This window comes from Euleptes europaea, chromosome 18 (genome assembly GCF_029931775.1).
Source record: "Euleptes europaea isolate rEulEur1 chromosome 18, rEulEur1.hap1, whole genome shotgun sequence".
Taxonomy (NCBI): domain Eukaryota; kingdom Metazoa; phylum Chordata; class Lepidosauria; order Squamata; family Sphaerodactylidae; genus Euleptes; species Euleptes europaea.
The window spans coordinates 1,600,324-1,615,122 of NC_079329.1; the positions used below are offsets into that span (position 1 = coordinate 1,600,324).

A 14,799-nucleotide genomic window follows, 5' to 3' on the forward strand; every position below is an offset into this window, starting at 1 on the left:
CGTGGGCGTTATGCCCCGCTGAGGTCCCTCCCCTCCCCAGGCTCCACGCACCCCAAGTCTCCGTGATGTTGACAACCCCTGGGGATCAATGCTGGCTGCAACCCAGTTGCCACGCGGAGAAGGAAGCCCATGGAGAGAGGCAGGCCTCCTTTCCTCGTCTGAGCCACCCTCGCCCGCCCGTGAGGCCGAAGGGTCCCCCCTCCCCCTCCGCAGACAGCACACGGAATACGAACGAACATCACAGCCGTCTGTACAAGCGCCAAAAGGGTCCACATCTTTTATTTACATTCAAAAGCTCTGCGAATATTAGAGCAAAAAGGGAATCGGGGAAGGGGGCCTCAAAAACAACCCCCCCCACTGATCAAAAGACTAACCTCAAGTGGGGCAGAGGCTGGAAGGGGAGGGCAACAGAAGCAGAGCTCGGTTGGCCAGGGATATCCTGGTATGGGGAGTTTGTAGCTTTAGAGTGGTATCTCTGCAGACTTCATTTGCTGCAAAGCCGTCTAGCTCCACGTCTGAACACAAGTACTTAGCCTCTCTGCTCTTCCGGATCAGCTAGTCAGAAAACAATTAAAACTGTCCCTTCTTATTTTGAGAACAGCAAAATCACACTGGGGGCCTTGGATTATTCCTCTCCCCCCCCCCCATTTTTTGTGCAGGAGTTTGTTGTTGGCAATCAGCGTCTTCCCCTTTTCTGTCTCCTTCCCCAACCTTTCCCAGGAGCATTTAAAAAATCCATTTCCATAGCATCAAGCAAAAAAAAAAAAAACCTCTAAGGATTAATAAAAATAAGTGACATTTCCACCTGGATCCCCCCTCCTTTCACAACTAGTAATCCTAAGTGTCTTTCAGGAGGCTCATCCTGTACTGCCTCTGGAGGAATGCGACAAATACTTTAAAGAGTTTCAAGGGGTGTACAAAAAGCTTTCCAACAGGGAAACACAAAAATCCCAGTGTGGGGTGGGGGAGAACCTAACCTTTGCTTTCTGTTTATTTACAAGTGAACTTTGCTGGGGAAGAGCTAGAAGAAAAATGAAGACACTTCTACTGCCTTCTCCCATCGCAACGTTATGCGCACTCTCAAGGTACAGAACAGGAACCTCTTTGCTGTCCAGTTTCACTCTCCTCAATGGTTTCAGCGTGGCAACGCCTTCCCAGAACACGAAGTGGGCCAGGATCAACCCCACAAGGGGGAGGTGAGGGGTATGTAACTGCCAGACAGCATCTGCTGATTTTGTGAGGGTGGGACCACCCCCCCTTCAATGCTGGTTCTGTTACCAGCCCAAATACCCAGAGGAACCGAGGCTCATTTGGATACCAATCCAGAACAGACTCCCCACCCTGCCCAGTCTTTTGTCCCTCTGCGGCAGAAGTCTGGCCCAAAGCCATCATCCCCTGACCGGCTAGGGCTCCCCTCCTCCCCTGGATGCAATGGCAGCTGCGGCCCCGGGAGCCGCCGGTGGGAGCAAGGGGGGCAGCTGTTTTCGAGAGCCTTCTTTACACTTCTGGCAATAGAAGATGTCGGGAACGTTGGTCTTTTTGATCTTGGCGCACGAGAGGTGGATCCAGGTGCCACACTGGTTACACTCAATCATGGGCCGACCGGCGAATGGCTTCTGGCAGTAACATGTGATGAGGTCCCACGAATCATCCCCTGAAGAAGCAGCGACCAGAAGGGAGAGAAGGAGGAGAGAGAGGCAAGGTCAGAAGCAAGCTTGTAACCAGGCCATTCCCTCACTGAAGGGAGTCAACATTTTGGTATCTGGCACAAATTGATCAGCACTAGAATGTCAGCTTTTGTTATGTCTTTCCAGTCATTTTTAAGTCCCTAGCCCTGAGCCCATAAGATCTGAGCAAGGCTGTTAAGGATAGGACACTTTGGAGGACAATGATTCATAGGGTCGCCATGAGTTGGAAACGACTTGAGGGCACTTAACACACTCACACAGCCTTGAGGGAGGCACTTTGAGGTTGGGACACCCCCCCACACACACAGTTGTCCTTGGATTTGCTCTGCGACTAGGAAGAACATAAACTATGAGCAAAGAAATTTTTGCATAATTTGGATTTTACTCAGCGTATGCTGCAGAGTTAAACGTGGCAAAGCTTCTTTTCTGGGGCTGAGAGAAGGAGACCATAAAAAAATCCAGCAGTTCAATGTCTAAAACTAGTTGTGTGGCTATAAAAAAAGAAGAAGGAAAAAAAAAAAGAAGTGGGGCCCCGACAGAGGGAGATGCAAACTTGGTCTGGGATTCTGGCATGCCCAGTCCCTGTCAATCCACACTGTCCGTCAGACCAGGGGTCCCCAACCTTTTTGGGCCCTGTGGGAATCTTCGGAATTCAGACACAGTACGGTGGAGCCAGCCCCAAAATGGTGCCGCGGCTTACCTTCAGTCACACGGTAAAGATTCTTGTGCTGCAGTGGCGGCTGCGATTTAAAAATCCATGCAACCAAACAGATCTCCAATGGCCAATCAGAGGCCTTGCTAGGCAAAAGTTCCACATGGCCCCGCCCACTTTCTAAAAGCACTAGGTGGGTGCAGGAAAGGTGTCAGTAGGTGCCATGGCACTCATAGGCACCATGTTGGGGACCCATGCATTACTCCAAGGCAGGCAGGCAGAAACGGCAAATGTCCTTGGGGGCCTCCTCAGGCCTTCTGGTTGCTGAGATTCATGCTCTGACTCCAGAAATCCACTTATTATTTTCTTAAGGAGGTCAGACATTAACTGATGGTACATTTATTTCACTTTTAAGAGATCTGAAATACTTCACAGGGATTCCAGTTTTAATTAGACCACACCACATTCCGGTCAGCCTACTCCTGTAGATGTTGAGCATGGACATCCAGCGCATGTCACTGAGCCATGGAACTGGAGACCCGGGATGGGGCATGTCTCATAAGCAGTCTTACAAAGCCTTGTCCAACCCCATTTAACATAAAAGGTAAAGCAAATTCAGGTGACTCGGGTTCTTTGAATATAGTTCACCCAAACACATGAAGGACATGAACAACTTCGGGGCCAAAACAGAGCCCTGGCCTGGGACACCCCTCAACTCCTCACCTGATTCCACCATGATGTCCTCGTCCATCACCCGCATCTCGCCTTCGCTGGAGCTGCCGTCCCCGTCTTGGCTGGTCTCCGTGCTGATGCCCTCCTTCCCTTCCATGTCCTCACCCTTAATGGGGAAGCCAGCTGCCAGGAGCTCCGGGGGCGCCGGCACGCTGACCAGTGCCGTGGCCGCCCCCTCCTCCCTGCCCGGCCGCAGGGCTACCCCTGCCAGAGGCGCCACCGCCGTCTCCTCCTCCTCCGAGTCCGTCTCGCTCAGCGAAGCTTTGTGCTTCTTCTCAGAGCGCTCCGCCTTTTTCAACTTCCGCTTCTTGCTCTTTTTGATGCGCGAGCGCTTCTCCCCCCCCGGGTCCCCCCGGCTGCGCTTGGGGCCCCCGGCCTCCAGGGCGGCTTTGCGGTTCCTCTTGTCCTTCTTTCTCTCAGCGCCCGCTTTGGGCCCTGCCAGTGGGGGTGGCTGCTTGCCCACAGGGTCCAAGTCAAAAAGGGAGTCCTTGAGCTTCATTTTCTCCAGCAGCGAGCTGTCCGATTTGAGCCGGCGGAAAGCTGCCTTCTTCTTTGAAGACTTGGCCTTCTTCACAAAGGTCTCAATGGTGTGCAGGTCCGAGTGGGTCGACTCCCAGCCATCACTGTCCACCACGCTCTCTGGGCGGATGGGCGAGTTTGAGCCGGAGGGCGTCCAGTCATTCTCCTGCGAGGCAAACAAAAGTCAGTTCCCTGGCTGTAAGAGTAGCCTGCGAGAGAGTCGCTCTGCCTACTTACAGAGCAAGTATGTCAATGACATTCCCCGTCTGCTCAGAAAAAAGTGTCCTGCGATGGGACGCAAGAGATGGCTCTCCAGACTCTTTTAAGAGCAACCAAGCCCTGCCTTACGGCTTAAGTTTTCACACATCAACCACCAGGGGCTGTAATCCCATCAAGGAAGACAATTGGCACACATGCGCACACAAAGAATGGTCATAGACTGACCGAGATCCACTCTGGGACAAAGAATTAAAGGAGAAGGAGCAGCGTTCCAAACGCCGAGGCAACACAGAGCTCAAAGGAAGCCACCCAATGAAGAGCAGAACCTGATTCCTAAAGCAAGGAAAACCTTGGAAGGGGGGTTCTACCTCACCTGGGAGCCTCAACAGCTTAAGGGGTGCCCACCTGGGGTTGCTGATTCCTGGAGATTTGGGGGTGGAACCTGGAGAGGGTGGGGTTTGGGGAGGCGAGGGAGCTTCAATGGAGTATTATGCCATAGAGCCCACCCTCGCAAGCGGCCCTTTCTCCAGGGGAACTGATATCTGCAGTCTGGAGAGCAGTGGTAATTCTGCCATTTCTGCACGCCCCATGTGGAAGATGGCAACCCTACGCACAGTAGTTTAAACAAAATCTGCACATTCTCAGAGGCACTTTTTTTGCAATTGAGCATATTCCAAGCCCAGCATGGGAAAGAATTGCCAGAGCCCATGGGAAGCCAGCACTGCAGGAGTAAAGAGCGAACTACGACTCCCAAAATGCACTTGGGAGCCTCCGAGCCCTACCGCACGAGCAAGGACATGTCTGCCCCCTTGCTCCCAGGGTGGCTGCCTACACTTCCCAGCATGCAACGAGCCCGAGTCTGAGCAAAATGGCCACGCCCCAGAGCCATCTGGGATTTGTAGTTTTTCCAAGGACTCGGGGCGCTCAAAAGCAAAAGGCAGAGGAATAAAAACACCAAAGGCGGACAGCTAAGAGGCGGGCGGGCAGGCTGGCTCCGGGCGCGCGGGAGACGGGGAGGCGCCTCCCCAGCGGCGGAAGCAGCACCGGCCGCCCACCAGACAGGCAGCCCTCCCCCAAAGCTCCTGGGAAGGAAGGGCACCCCCCCACCGCCCCACATCCCCCCCCCAGCTCTCCAACGGAAATTGCGGACAGTTCCCCGATGCAGCGGAATTGCAGACCCCTATCCGTGAGCTTAGCGAGAATCTGGAAGGCAAAGGGGTCGGGGGAGAGGGGTCCTCCGGAGCCCCCCACTCACCTCCTTGGAAGGGATGTAGCCGGCGTAGGCCAGGACGAAGCTGCAGAATTTGTTGAAATCCTCGATGGTCCGTCGCCGCTGCTCGGGAGGCTGCGGGGGGGGAGGGGGGGTGCGTTAACTCCGGCCGGGGTACCCCCGCCCCCTCCCCAGGGCGAGGACCCCAGATAACGGCCGGGTGTGCAAACGGGGGGAGGGAGGGAGGCGCGAGCCGGAAAGGGGCCGGGGAGGGAACCCGCCGAGCTCCGCTCCCCCCTCGGCAAGCAGGGCCCCCCCCACAGGCCCCGGGGCGAGAAAAAGGCACGTCGGGGGGGGGGCGAGACGAGGGAAGGGGGTGGGGGGAGAGCCGGGCTTTTTCCTGGCTCTCCCGAGGCGCACGCGGGGATGTTGCAACCCCCGAGCCAGGAGGCGCGGCCGTGCTGGGGGGGCCATTTTGCCGGGCGGCGGCGGAGACCGGAGAATTGGGGGGGGGGGACACCGAGAGTCGCGGAGAGGAAGGGGAGGGGTGAGGAGGGTCGCTTCCCCCACGCACGGGGGGGAGGGGGAGAAGGAGCCAGCCAGCCCCCACCCCCCGCCGCCGACCTTTATCAAGACTTTCCCTTTCTTTCTTTCTTTTTTTTACCTGCGTCTCCGGCTTCAGGTTCGGAGGCGGATCTGGAAAAGAAGTTGGGGGGGTGGGATGAGGGGGGGAGGCCGGGGAGACCCCCGCATCTTCCCTCCACGCACAGGCACGCGAAAGAGCCTAAGAGGGGGGGGGTTTCCTGCCCGATCCGGTCCCGTCTTCCTCCCCCCGCCCCCCAGGAACTTTAGCTGAGCTCCCGAGAAGGAACCGTCGGCGGGCTCGACCCCCCCCCCCCGCAACCGCCCCCCGGAGGTCTCCTCCCAGCCCCTCCGACGGAGGCCGCCCCCACCCCGCCGCATGCTCCCCCCCCCCCTCCGCCCTTCTCCATGTGGCGGCTCCCCCCGCCCCACTTTCTCCCTCGCCCGCGGAGGCGAAGCCCCCCCCCCTAATTGGGTCTGCCGCCCTCTCTCTCCCCCCTTACCTTCGGGGCTGGGCTCCGCCATGACCGGCCCCCCCCAGCCAGCCAGCCGCCCCCTCCTCGCCTGCGACGGCGGGGCTCGGGGACCTCTCCCCCCCCCGCTGGCCTGGTCGCCCCCTCCCCTTCCTCGCCCGGCCGGCCGCCCGCGTTTCTCGGCCGCTCGCTCGCCCGCCCGCTCCCCTCGGCTCCCCTCCCCTCCCGTCGCTCCGTCCGGTGCCGCCCGAGCCGACTCGAGTCCAGCCCGAGCTCGCTCGCTCGCTCCCCCCTCCCCTCGACTCCCTCCCTCCCGGCTCGCTCCGAGCGCCTGGCCCCGCCCCGCCGCGGGGTATCTCGGGACATGCAGTCCTCGCCGCCCAGCCCTCCGAGGGGACGTCGCGGGCCGCACTACGAATCCCGTCGGGCAGCGCGCGGAGGCGGACAACCCCGCCCCGCACGCTCCCTCACTTCCGCTTTTCAGGGCAATCGAGAGGACGGCACGCTGGGTACTGTAGTTTTCGCCGGGAGGAATGAAAAAGGGCTGAGCCCCGAGGATCGCGGGAGTCGTAGTCTTTTAAAAGTAGGGTGGCCAGGTCCCTCTTCGCCACCGGCGAGAGGTTTTTGGGGGCGGAGCCTGAGGAGGGCGGGGTTTGGGGAGGGACTTCAATACCATAGAGTCCAATTGTCAAAGTGGCTATTTTCGCCAGGTAAACTGATCTTTATCATCTGGAGATCAGTTGTAACAGCAGGAGATCTCCAGCTAGTACCTGGAGGTTTGTGTGTGTGTGTGGTAAACAAAGGTTAGCAAACTAGAAACAGCACTTCACAAAGCTAGACACAATGATTATAAAGTAGTGGTATATAATAACATATCCACCACTGATAGTATGTAGGCAAAAACATGTGTTGTTAATTATTGCCTTAAAAGTAACGCCAATGAGAGGTAGTGCAGTTGTTCTCAGGCCAACGCAGAGAATGTTAGTAACAGCCAGCATTGGACCCTGAAGAAGGCGTTAATCACTGAAACAGAAAGATCACCGGGCTTCTGTTGAGAACAACTGCACTACTGAATTGCTACTCTCAAGAAGCATATCTGTGGAAGAAAGGGAGGTTGGCACCCCCTTTCATGGACTTACCTATAATACTGTTATTTGTTTGTAACAAGGCATAGACCTCTCTTTGGCATTACTTTTCAGGCAATAATTAACAACACATGTTTTTGCCTACATACTATCAGTGGTGGATATGTTATTAAATACCACTAATTTATAATCATTGTGTCTAGCTTTGTGAAGTGCTGTTTCTAGTTTGCTGAGTACCTGGAGGTTGGCAACCCTAGGTTCAGGGCATTTAAGAGGGCTTGCGAAAGGCCTCTGGCTGTAGCGCTAATGTAAAGTGCGTGGCTGTAAGCCTGGCAGAGGGTTGAAGCAGCCCTGAGTCACTTGCAAAACTCCCACTCTGCCCGCGGGCTGGGGCCTGCCTGAAGCCCACCCTTCCTCCCTGAAAAGTGGCACCTCCCCATTCTCCCACTTCTTCATGCACGATGTCCCATGTAAACACCAGCTTCTGTTCACAGGTCTAAGTATGGCGAAAGGCTAGAAAGTCCCCAACCACAGATGCCCGCGCAGCAGGAAACAGCTAGCCTTTCAGATCGATGGCAACTAGGGCTTGACCTCCTAACTCACACCCAAGAGAAAAGCTGCCATGAAGCGAGGGGAAGGAACAACCAGCTGAGCCCAGGCTGGTCTTCATCTGCCGAAGCCTGCCAGTAATGCCTTTTCATGCACTTGAGGCTCCTGTGTGACCCCAAAGATGGCCTCCCTCCAATCAGCAGCAATGCCATTCTCCCCAAACCCAGTGAAAGGGCTGCTGAGAGGTTCTTGCAGGCCTTGAAGAACTCAATTCTACCCCCAGCCCAGCAGCTGTGACCATCCTTGTCCACAATGGCTCGTTCCCAGCATAGGAACTCGAAGCACCGCCCAGCCCCGTGGTATCACTTGGCCATCATTCTTCCACACTTCCAGTTCACTGCTCCTGTGCACACTACTCCAACCTTTGCCTTCGATGTTGAATCTGCACAGAATACCCAGACCTCTTTTTGGTTCCCACCCCGTACACCCAAGGACCTTTTCTTCCTACCCTTTTTGACAGCCCCCCTTCCCAAACTGACCCCCAACCTAATCCAACAACCTAACCCCCAGATGCTAGGGGTCTTTTCCCTACATGGCAAGAAATATAGATAATTTGCAGGTAATATTAGGATGCCTCCCTTGTCGAGCAATGAAAAGAACTTCCCTAGAGGCTCAAGTTTCTTCTTAAGGTTTTTTTTGTTTTTAATTATTAGCATTCTCCATCCCCTGCTCTGGTTACAGAAAGTGCCAGGCAGAGTAGTACAACCCCCAGATAAGAGCAAATTCAGGGCATGGTAGTGGAGCTGAAAAGTTTGAAACAGGGGAGGATTTTTTGTGTGTTGTTGAAAATTTGACCCCCTAACCCCTTCCAAGAAAAAAAAAATGAAAAATGGGGTGGGAAGACAAAAAAAAAGAACGCAAGAGAAGAGAGGTATATTTTCTTGTAGCCGCAATCCCACAACCACTTCAAAAGAAAGCCCAGGGCAGGGGGTTAAGGGAAAGTAAAGTGTGAGTAGTCATTACAGAAGGGAGGCAGGTTTAGAAAGGATGGGGGAGAGGGGCAATCCAGAAAGTAAAAAAAAAAAAAGGAAAAAGGAAAAAAAAACACAATCCTCCCCAGTCCTGGGTCAAAAGGCTCTTGAACATAAAATCAACAACAAACAACAACAAAAAAGTGCAGGTCCCTTCAGGAGCACGTGCCGCCCCCCCGGTGGTGGCGGCAGGTGGAGGAGGCAAGCCTTACATGCTGCCGTAGACGCTTTCGTCACTGTAGGCAATGTACAGGAAGAAATCCTCCTCGTGATGTTCCTGGGGGGAGGGAGAGAAGAGAAAGATGCTGCAGTCCAAGAACAGAGATTCACCAGTCAACTCCCACTGGCCGTGGCAAGTTACTCCACCCCCCACGGAGAATTCTACTATTTCCTGCTTAGCACTTCAGGGTGCTGGGGATTTTTCCAAGGCAGCCACACTGGGGGTGGGGGCTTCCACACAGTGTCAAAGGAACACACGTACCTGGTACAACTGCCCCATGGTGGCGCTGGTCGGGGGGATGACGTTGTTCACGAAGAAGAAAAGCGCATCCTCGGCTCTGAGGTGGATCCTTTTCCGAATCAGGAAGTAGAACTGCCCGACTGGGGAAGAGAAGGGAGAGAAAGTTTTGAGGCAGGAGGAAGAAAGACATTGCGCTGGGACCCCTGCCTCATTGCCCCTAGGCTTCGCAGCCTTCCTCTTTAGCCAGTGTCGATCCAGCACCCGTGTGAAACAAAGTGGGCCTCATACAACAAACGTTCTGCTCGCCTAATGGGGTGTAGGTGATCCAAATGGCCCTGATGTCAATATCTGCACAGCCAACACACAGACACACAAAACCCCTCCCCTCCCACCCAGGAAGCTGGTCAGACTATGAGATTCCTGGTTCAGCCAACTGCCCGCCCTCAGCCCCATTCCTTGTCCCCAGGCAAGTACCTGTGAGGTCTGAAGGGACAAGGTACTTCTTCTTGTCCAGATCACCTATCCGGGCCTTTGGAGCCTTTTCCACGATGACCTGCAGGGGTTGGCAGACACAGGTGGCATTAGGGAAGGGCATGAAGCAGCAGAGAGTTCAAGAACCAACAGCTAAACAGGCTTATTATAGCAATGGTTGAGCAATCAGACTCGCAGATTTCGGAATCCACCCAAGGGATCACCTTCCCCGGGAGGGGCTTGGGTTGGGGGCAGTTAAAGCGGGACATCCTGGTGAGGCAGCACAACTCACAGAAGTCTGTCAAAGACGAGCAAAACAGAGCATCAGAAACCTGCTTCCAGTACAGAACACAACCCTGGAACACAGAAGCTAGTTAAAGAAAAGGGAAAGCCTCCCCTGGACCTTCAGGCACTGGTGGCCAAGAAGGGAGGATTTGCAAAGTGGCAACAAGCCCTCAGTTTCTTCTTCTGAAGCCACATACGAGGCAGAGCCACTTCACACCCCCAGAGCCACTACAAGCCTCCCTGCAGATCACAGCTTTGCTTTAAGGGAGGATTTTTCTGCTTGCCTTGAGCTGGAGGTTAACCCAATGCTTTGCCTGGCATTTTCCCTACACTTTGTTGACTTTAAGGGGCTCAGGTGCAACCAGGGCTGGAGAGGAGAGAGGGGCCCTGGGGCTAGCACGACCTGCACATTTTAAATCCCTTCTGTGACTCTCACCATAACAGAGAAAAAAACATTAAACATGTGCACAGAGATTACTAGAGGCACCGACTCAAATGGAGATTTTAGGTAAAAACACCTCAAGCTGTAGCGCCCTGCTGCAAAACCATTTAACCTTAACCTAAGATTCCCAACTATTTTTCAAGCAGAGGCTGCACAGGCAGAAAACAAACAGGTACATGTCTTCCCACCCACTACCAACCACTGGAACCCCCATTTGGAAGAACAATTTGCTGTTACATTCCTCTTATGCAGTTACGTAGCTACCGAAGATTCAAAAATATAGGAACCCAGCTTCCAAGTCAAAACTATAACGGTGAGACCCCTCCCCCCAGGGTGAGCGCTTTAGTTTGTGCTACAAGATTTGGTAGGTCAACAAAGATGAAAGGGGAGGAAATGGACTGGGAACTCCCAGGATCTACAATGCCCCAAACTCATTTCAGCAAACGGGCAAACAGAGGGGAGAGACCAGTGGGCCATCGTTGGGCCAGCCCCACCTGCCCCAATGACAACCCACTGGTCTCTCTCCTCTGTCCTGGCCTGCCACAGCCCCTCTCAGTCAGCCCGCCCAGTTATCACGCTGAACTTCCTCTCAGGATTGCTGGTTGCAGTACAGCAAAGAAACGCTGGTAAAGTTCTCAGAATGTCTCAGCAATTCTGCAGACACGCCGACACTGAGTTACTTATCATTGCTTGCAAAGCATTTGTGAAAAGTTGGATTTTAATTTGTTTCGTGAAAAGTTCCATAAAGTTACAGCCAACTTATTGCGACCTCATAGGGATTTCAAGGCAAGAGATGTTCAGAGGTGGTTTGCACAGCAACGCTGGTTTTCCTTGGGGGGTCTTCCACCCAAGTACTACTAACCAGGGCCGACCCAGGTTAGCTTCCCAGAGCTGAAGGGGCTGGGCTAAGAGCCTGGGCCATCCAGGCCAGGGCAAGTCCTTCAGTAAAAAAAATAAACATTATGATGATCGTGTCACCAGTCTGGGAAGGCTGGGCAGCCAGAGGCCAACAGCGCCACCCTAAGCAAAGTTACACTCTTCTCAGTGTGTGGACTTCAGTGAGCAACTCCGCTGAGGCTCCTAGCTGCAGGAACCTCACCCAGGAGGGCAACTCCTGTTTCCCTGGGAGACGGAAGAGGAACCTGGAGAAAGCAGGGAAGGTGGTTTCCTGCGTTTTTCTGCGAGGTCGAAATTGTGATATTAATCCCCGCCCCTCCACAGATGGGGCACTGGTGTACCCACACCCCCTGTTCTCTGCGCCTGGCGCTACTACCTCCACCACAGGGGCTCCTCTGCCCCTCTAGAGCGGAGACCCACCGAGAACTTTCCAGGGGCGTTTGAGAGCCAGTCCGCTCCTGGCCACGGCCTTGCTTCCCGGCAGGCCTCTGCTGCCTGGCCAGATTCAGGCTGACGGCTTCGCTTTGTTTCACTTCCTGCAAGGAACCTTAAGGCACCCTCCCCCACGCCTTGGGGTCACTGAACAGCCCCACATTTTTTCTCTGCACCTTTTCCGAAAATAAAATCTGGGGGGGGGGGAGCGTTGAATGAAGGAAAGGATGCCCCCATGCAAAACCCACCCTGCCCAAGCAAGGGAGAAACCGAAGACCGAAGGAAATGGGGGCAGAGATGGAAGAAAGGTGAAATTGGGGGGGGGGCAAGGAAGAGTATGAAGAGGAGGGAAATGGCAGGGGAGAATGTCAAGGGGGGGGACTGCGGAAGAAAAACATTAAAAGGGGGGAAAGAGCACCTTTTCCAAAAATAAAATGGGGGGGGGGGAAGTGTTGAATGAAGGAAAGGATGCCCCCATGCAAAACCCACCCTGCCCAAGCAAGGGAGAAACCGAAGACTGAAGGAAAGGGGGGCAGAGATGGGAGAAAGGGGGAAAATTGGGGGGGGGGCGAGGAAGAGTATCAAGAGGAGGGAAATGGGAGGGGGGAAGAATGTCAAGGGGGGAATTGCGGAGGGGGGGAATTAGGGGGGAGACTATCAAGAGGGAGAAGCTTTGGTTATGTTCTTGGGGCATCTGGGAGGGGGCGTTGAGGAGGGAGGGGGCAGGACTGCAGGAGGGGGCAGAAGCCCCCAGCCAAAAAAGGAGGGGGTCGGCACAAGAGGGCTTCCATTTTCCTTGGGAGGGGAGGAGGCGGAAGAGAGAGTTGCTCGTCCCGAGATGCAGCGTCGCAAACCGCTTTTCTGACAGTTTCTTTGGGGGGGGGGGTCAAGGGCCAAAGATATTCGTGGGGGGGGGGCTGTAAAAAACAAGGCCGGCGGAGGGATACGGGAGCTTGAAACTGCCTGACAGCTGAGGGCCGCCTCGCTCGGGAAGGAGGACCGAGGTGCCCCCCTTTGCGGGGCCGGGGGAAGGGGGGGCGTCCTGGAGGCGACCCTCCCTTATTTCCTGGAGGGGAGCGATGAAGGGGGGACTCTTTGTCGTGGGCGGACGGACACCCCCCTTCGACAGGCGCTGGGGCCGCCGCCGCCGCTCCCCCCCCTCGGGCGGACTCACCGGGACTCGATCCGGGTACTTCTTGCGGATCTTTTCGCCCTCGGAGCGGCGCTTCTCGAAGGGGTGCTCCTCCTTGTAGACGAACTTCATGGCGGCGGGCGGAGAGCGGCGGCGAAGGGGGACGAAGGAGCGACGGGAACGGGCCAGGCCGGGCCGCCTCACAGCACACTCCCCCGCGCGCGCAGTGATCCGCCGCCGCTGGCGTTGTTACGACACTCGCCCACCCGCAGCTCCGCTGGTTGCGCAAAACGGCGGGCGGAAACGCCGCAGCGTGCCCGACGGCTTTACGCCGAAAACGTAATGCCGTTGCCGTCACTGAACGCAGGTTGAACGTTTTGTTTACGTACAGCTGCGGTGAGGGAGGGGCGAGGGTACGCTGTTTGCGTATTGGTCGCCACAACGCCGCTGTCTGAGGCGATGGCGGAGGCAGACGTCCCCGGCGCTGATGAGGCGTGTTGCGTCAGCTGCGTAAAAGGCAGCGTCTGCTCGGAACCCGACGCGGGCGCTTTGCAACTTTCGGCCGCGCTTTGAGCCTCGTGTCCGGCCCTGCCCCTCAGCCCTCCCCGGAGTTCCGTTCCCGTAATACAGGCCACAATAAGGCACTACGCAAGGGGGGGCAATTCACGAAGCCGCGCTTTGCGCAAGCGCTGCGCCGCTTGCGTTGACCCGTTGACACCAAAACAAAGTAGTTCGCGGAAGGCGCTTTGTCGCCGTCTGTCGAACTTGGAGGCAGGGGAAGGGGAACATGTCGTTGGGGGATCTTGGGAAACGGGACAGCCGAGGGGCGGAGGAAATCCAGCCCGCAATAGAGGGAGGGAAGGCAAGGTGGAAAGACACCAGGGCGCGGAAGGATCGGCCTAGGAGGAGGCGGGGCAGTAAAGTGACGGGTCATGTGCCTGACGTCAACCGAGAGGAATGATCACGTGCGCCTGCCTGGACGAGTAGATCCAGCAAGAGGGAGGGTGGTCACGTGGCAAACGGACCAATGAAAGGAGGGGAGGGGCCCTGCTGTTGAGCGTCAGGGGGCGCCTCGGCCGCAGTTCCGGGAGGGGAGGGGTCCCAAGAAGTGAGCAGGTGGGCGTGGCGCGTCCTGCGCGCTCCTTGCTGCAGACCGCACAACAGGCCTGTAAGGTGGGCCAGTTGTGTGCCAATGGTGAAATCGCTTTACTTAAGGGGATGCAGGCAGCTCGGAGGGGAGAAAACTGGTCGCGGGGAAAGAAACAGCCTCAGCCCCGGATAGGAACACATAAGAAAGCACACAGCCAGGACTGGAAGGACCAGGGCCCAAGCTGAAGCGGGAGGCTGCCCCCTCCCCCCAATAACTTTCTGCTCTTCCAGCTGCATCTTCCCTCAGCAGAAATATGGAGAGAAAGAGAACAAAATTGAACGCCTGAAGCTGCCTTAGACCCCTACCCTTGACCGGCAGCGGCTCTCCAGGGTCTCATGCAGGGGTCTTTCACATCATCTATCTGCCTAGTCCCTGGAGATGCCACTGGTGATTGAACCTGGGTACCTTCTGCGTGCCAAGCAGATGCTCTACAAATTGAGCCGCGGCCCCGCTTCTCTGTGTAAAGACTTGCTGCTACCTGGAAGGCAACAAGAAGAGGCAGCACTGCTGTCACAGGGTGATGATGAGGCAGAGTCATTCGAGCATGAGGCTGGGACCTGCTTCCAACTCCCTCCCCCCTCTGCTGGGGGATGCTGGGCCAATCATCCCCCTCCCCCTGCATCTGCTAGGGTTAGGCTCAGTAAAATGGAAGGGGAAACCATCAACAAGAAAGATGGATTGGGAGGCCTCAGTGCCCTTTCAGCAACCCCATGGACCATGAATGCAACCATCAAGCATTGAGGGCAGGCTAAACCCATGTAGGGGAAGGGGTTGGAACCCATCAAGTTTC

The 14,799-nt window shown here is 55.8% G+C and overlaps 3 protein-coding genes across 3 annotated transcripts in view; 1 reads left to right on the top strand and 2 right to left on the bottom strand.

The window, feature by feature from the left end:
* The window catches only part of GPS2 (G protein pathway suppressor 2), a 138,620-nt gene that overhangs the window by 49,078 nt on the left and 74,743 nt on the right, over nucleotides 1-14,799 (top strand). The gene's annotated exons all lie outside the window — the stretch shown is intronic.
* Nucleotides 1,388-6,203, bottom strand: PHF23 (PHD finger protein 23). The gene is made up of 5 exons (XM_056863543.1): nucleotides 6,106-6,203; nucleotides 5,685-5,716; nucleotides 5,066-5,155; nucleotides 3,064-3,757; nucleotides 1,388-1,654 (listed from the first exon to the last, which is right to left on the bottom strand). Exons 1-5 carry the CDS (start codon nucleotides 6,125-6,127, stop codon nucleotides 1,404-1,406), a joined length of 1,089 nt encoding a protein of 362 aa, XP_056719521.1. The 5' UTR covers nucleotides 6,128-6,203; the 3' UTR covers nucleotides 1,388-1,403.
* Nucleotides 8,810-13,006, bottom strand: GABARAP (GABA type A receptor-associated protein). Its single transcript, XM_056863538.1, has 4 exons — nucleotides 12,902-13,006; nucleotides 9,675-9,753; nucleotides 9,222-9,340; nucleotides 8,810-9,017 (listed from the first exon to the last, which is right to left on the bottom strand). The coding sequence occupies exons 1-4, from the start codon at nucleotides 12,989-12,991 to the stop codon at nucleotides 8,949-8,951; spliced, it is 357 nt and encodes a 118-aa protein (XP_056719516.1). The 5' UTR covers nucleotides 12,992-13,006; the 3' UTR covers nucleotides 8,810-8,948.

Coding starts and splice junctions, on each gene's coding strand:
- PHF23 (XM_056863543.1), bottom strand. CDS start 6,127: ATGGCGGAGCCCAGCCCCGAAG. Junction 5,717..6,105: donor GGCGGAGCCCAGCCCCGAAG/GTAAGGGGGGAG, acceptor CTTCTTTTCCAG/ATCCGCCTCCGAACCTGAAG. Junction 3,758..5,065: donor GCTACATCCCTTCCAAGGAG/GTGAGTGGGGGG, acceptor TTTGCCTCGCAG/GAGAATGACTGGACGCCCTC.
- GABARAP (XM_056863538.1), bottom strand. CDS start 12,991: ATGAAGTTCGTCTACAAGGAGGAGCACCCCTTCGAGAAGCGCCGCTCC. Junction 9,754..12,901: donor AGTACCCGGATCGAGTCCCG/GTGAGTCCGCCC, acceptor CAACCCCTGCAG/GTCATCGTGGAAAAGGCTCC. Junction 9,018..9,221: donor CCATGGGGCAGTTGTACCAG/GTACGTGTGTTC, acceptor CCCTCCCCCCAG/GAACATCACGAGGAGGATTT.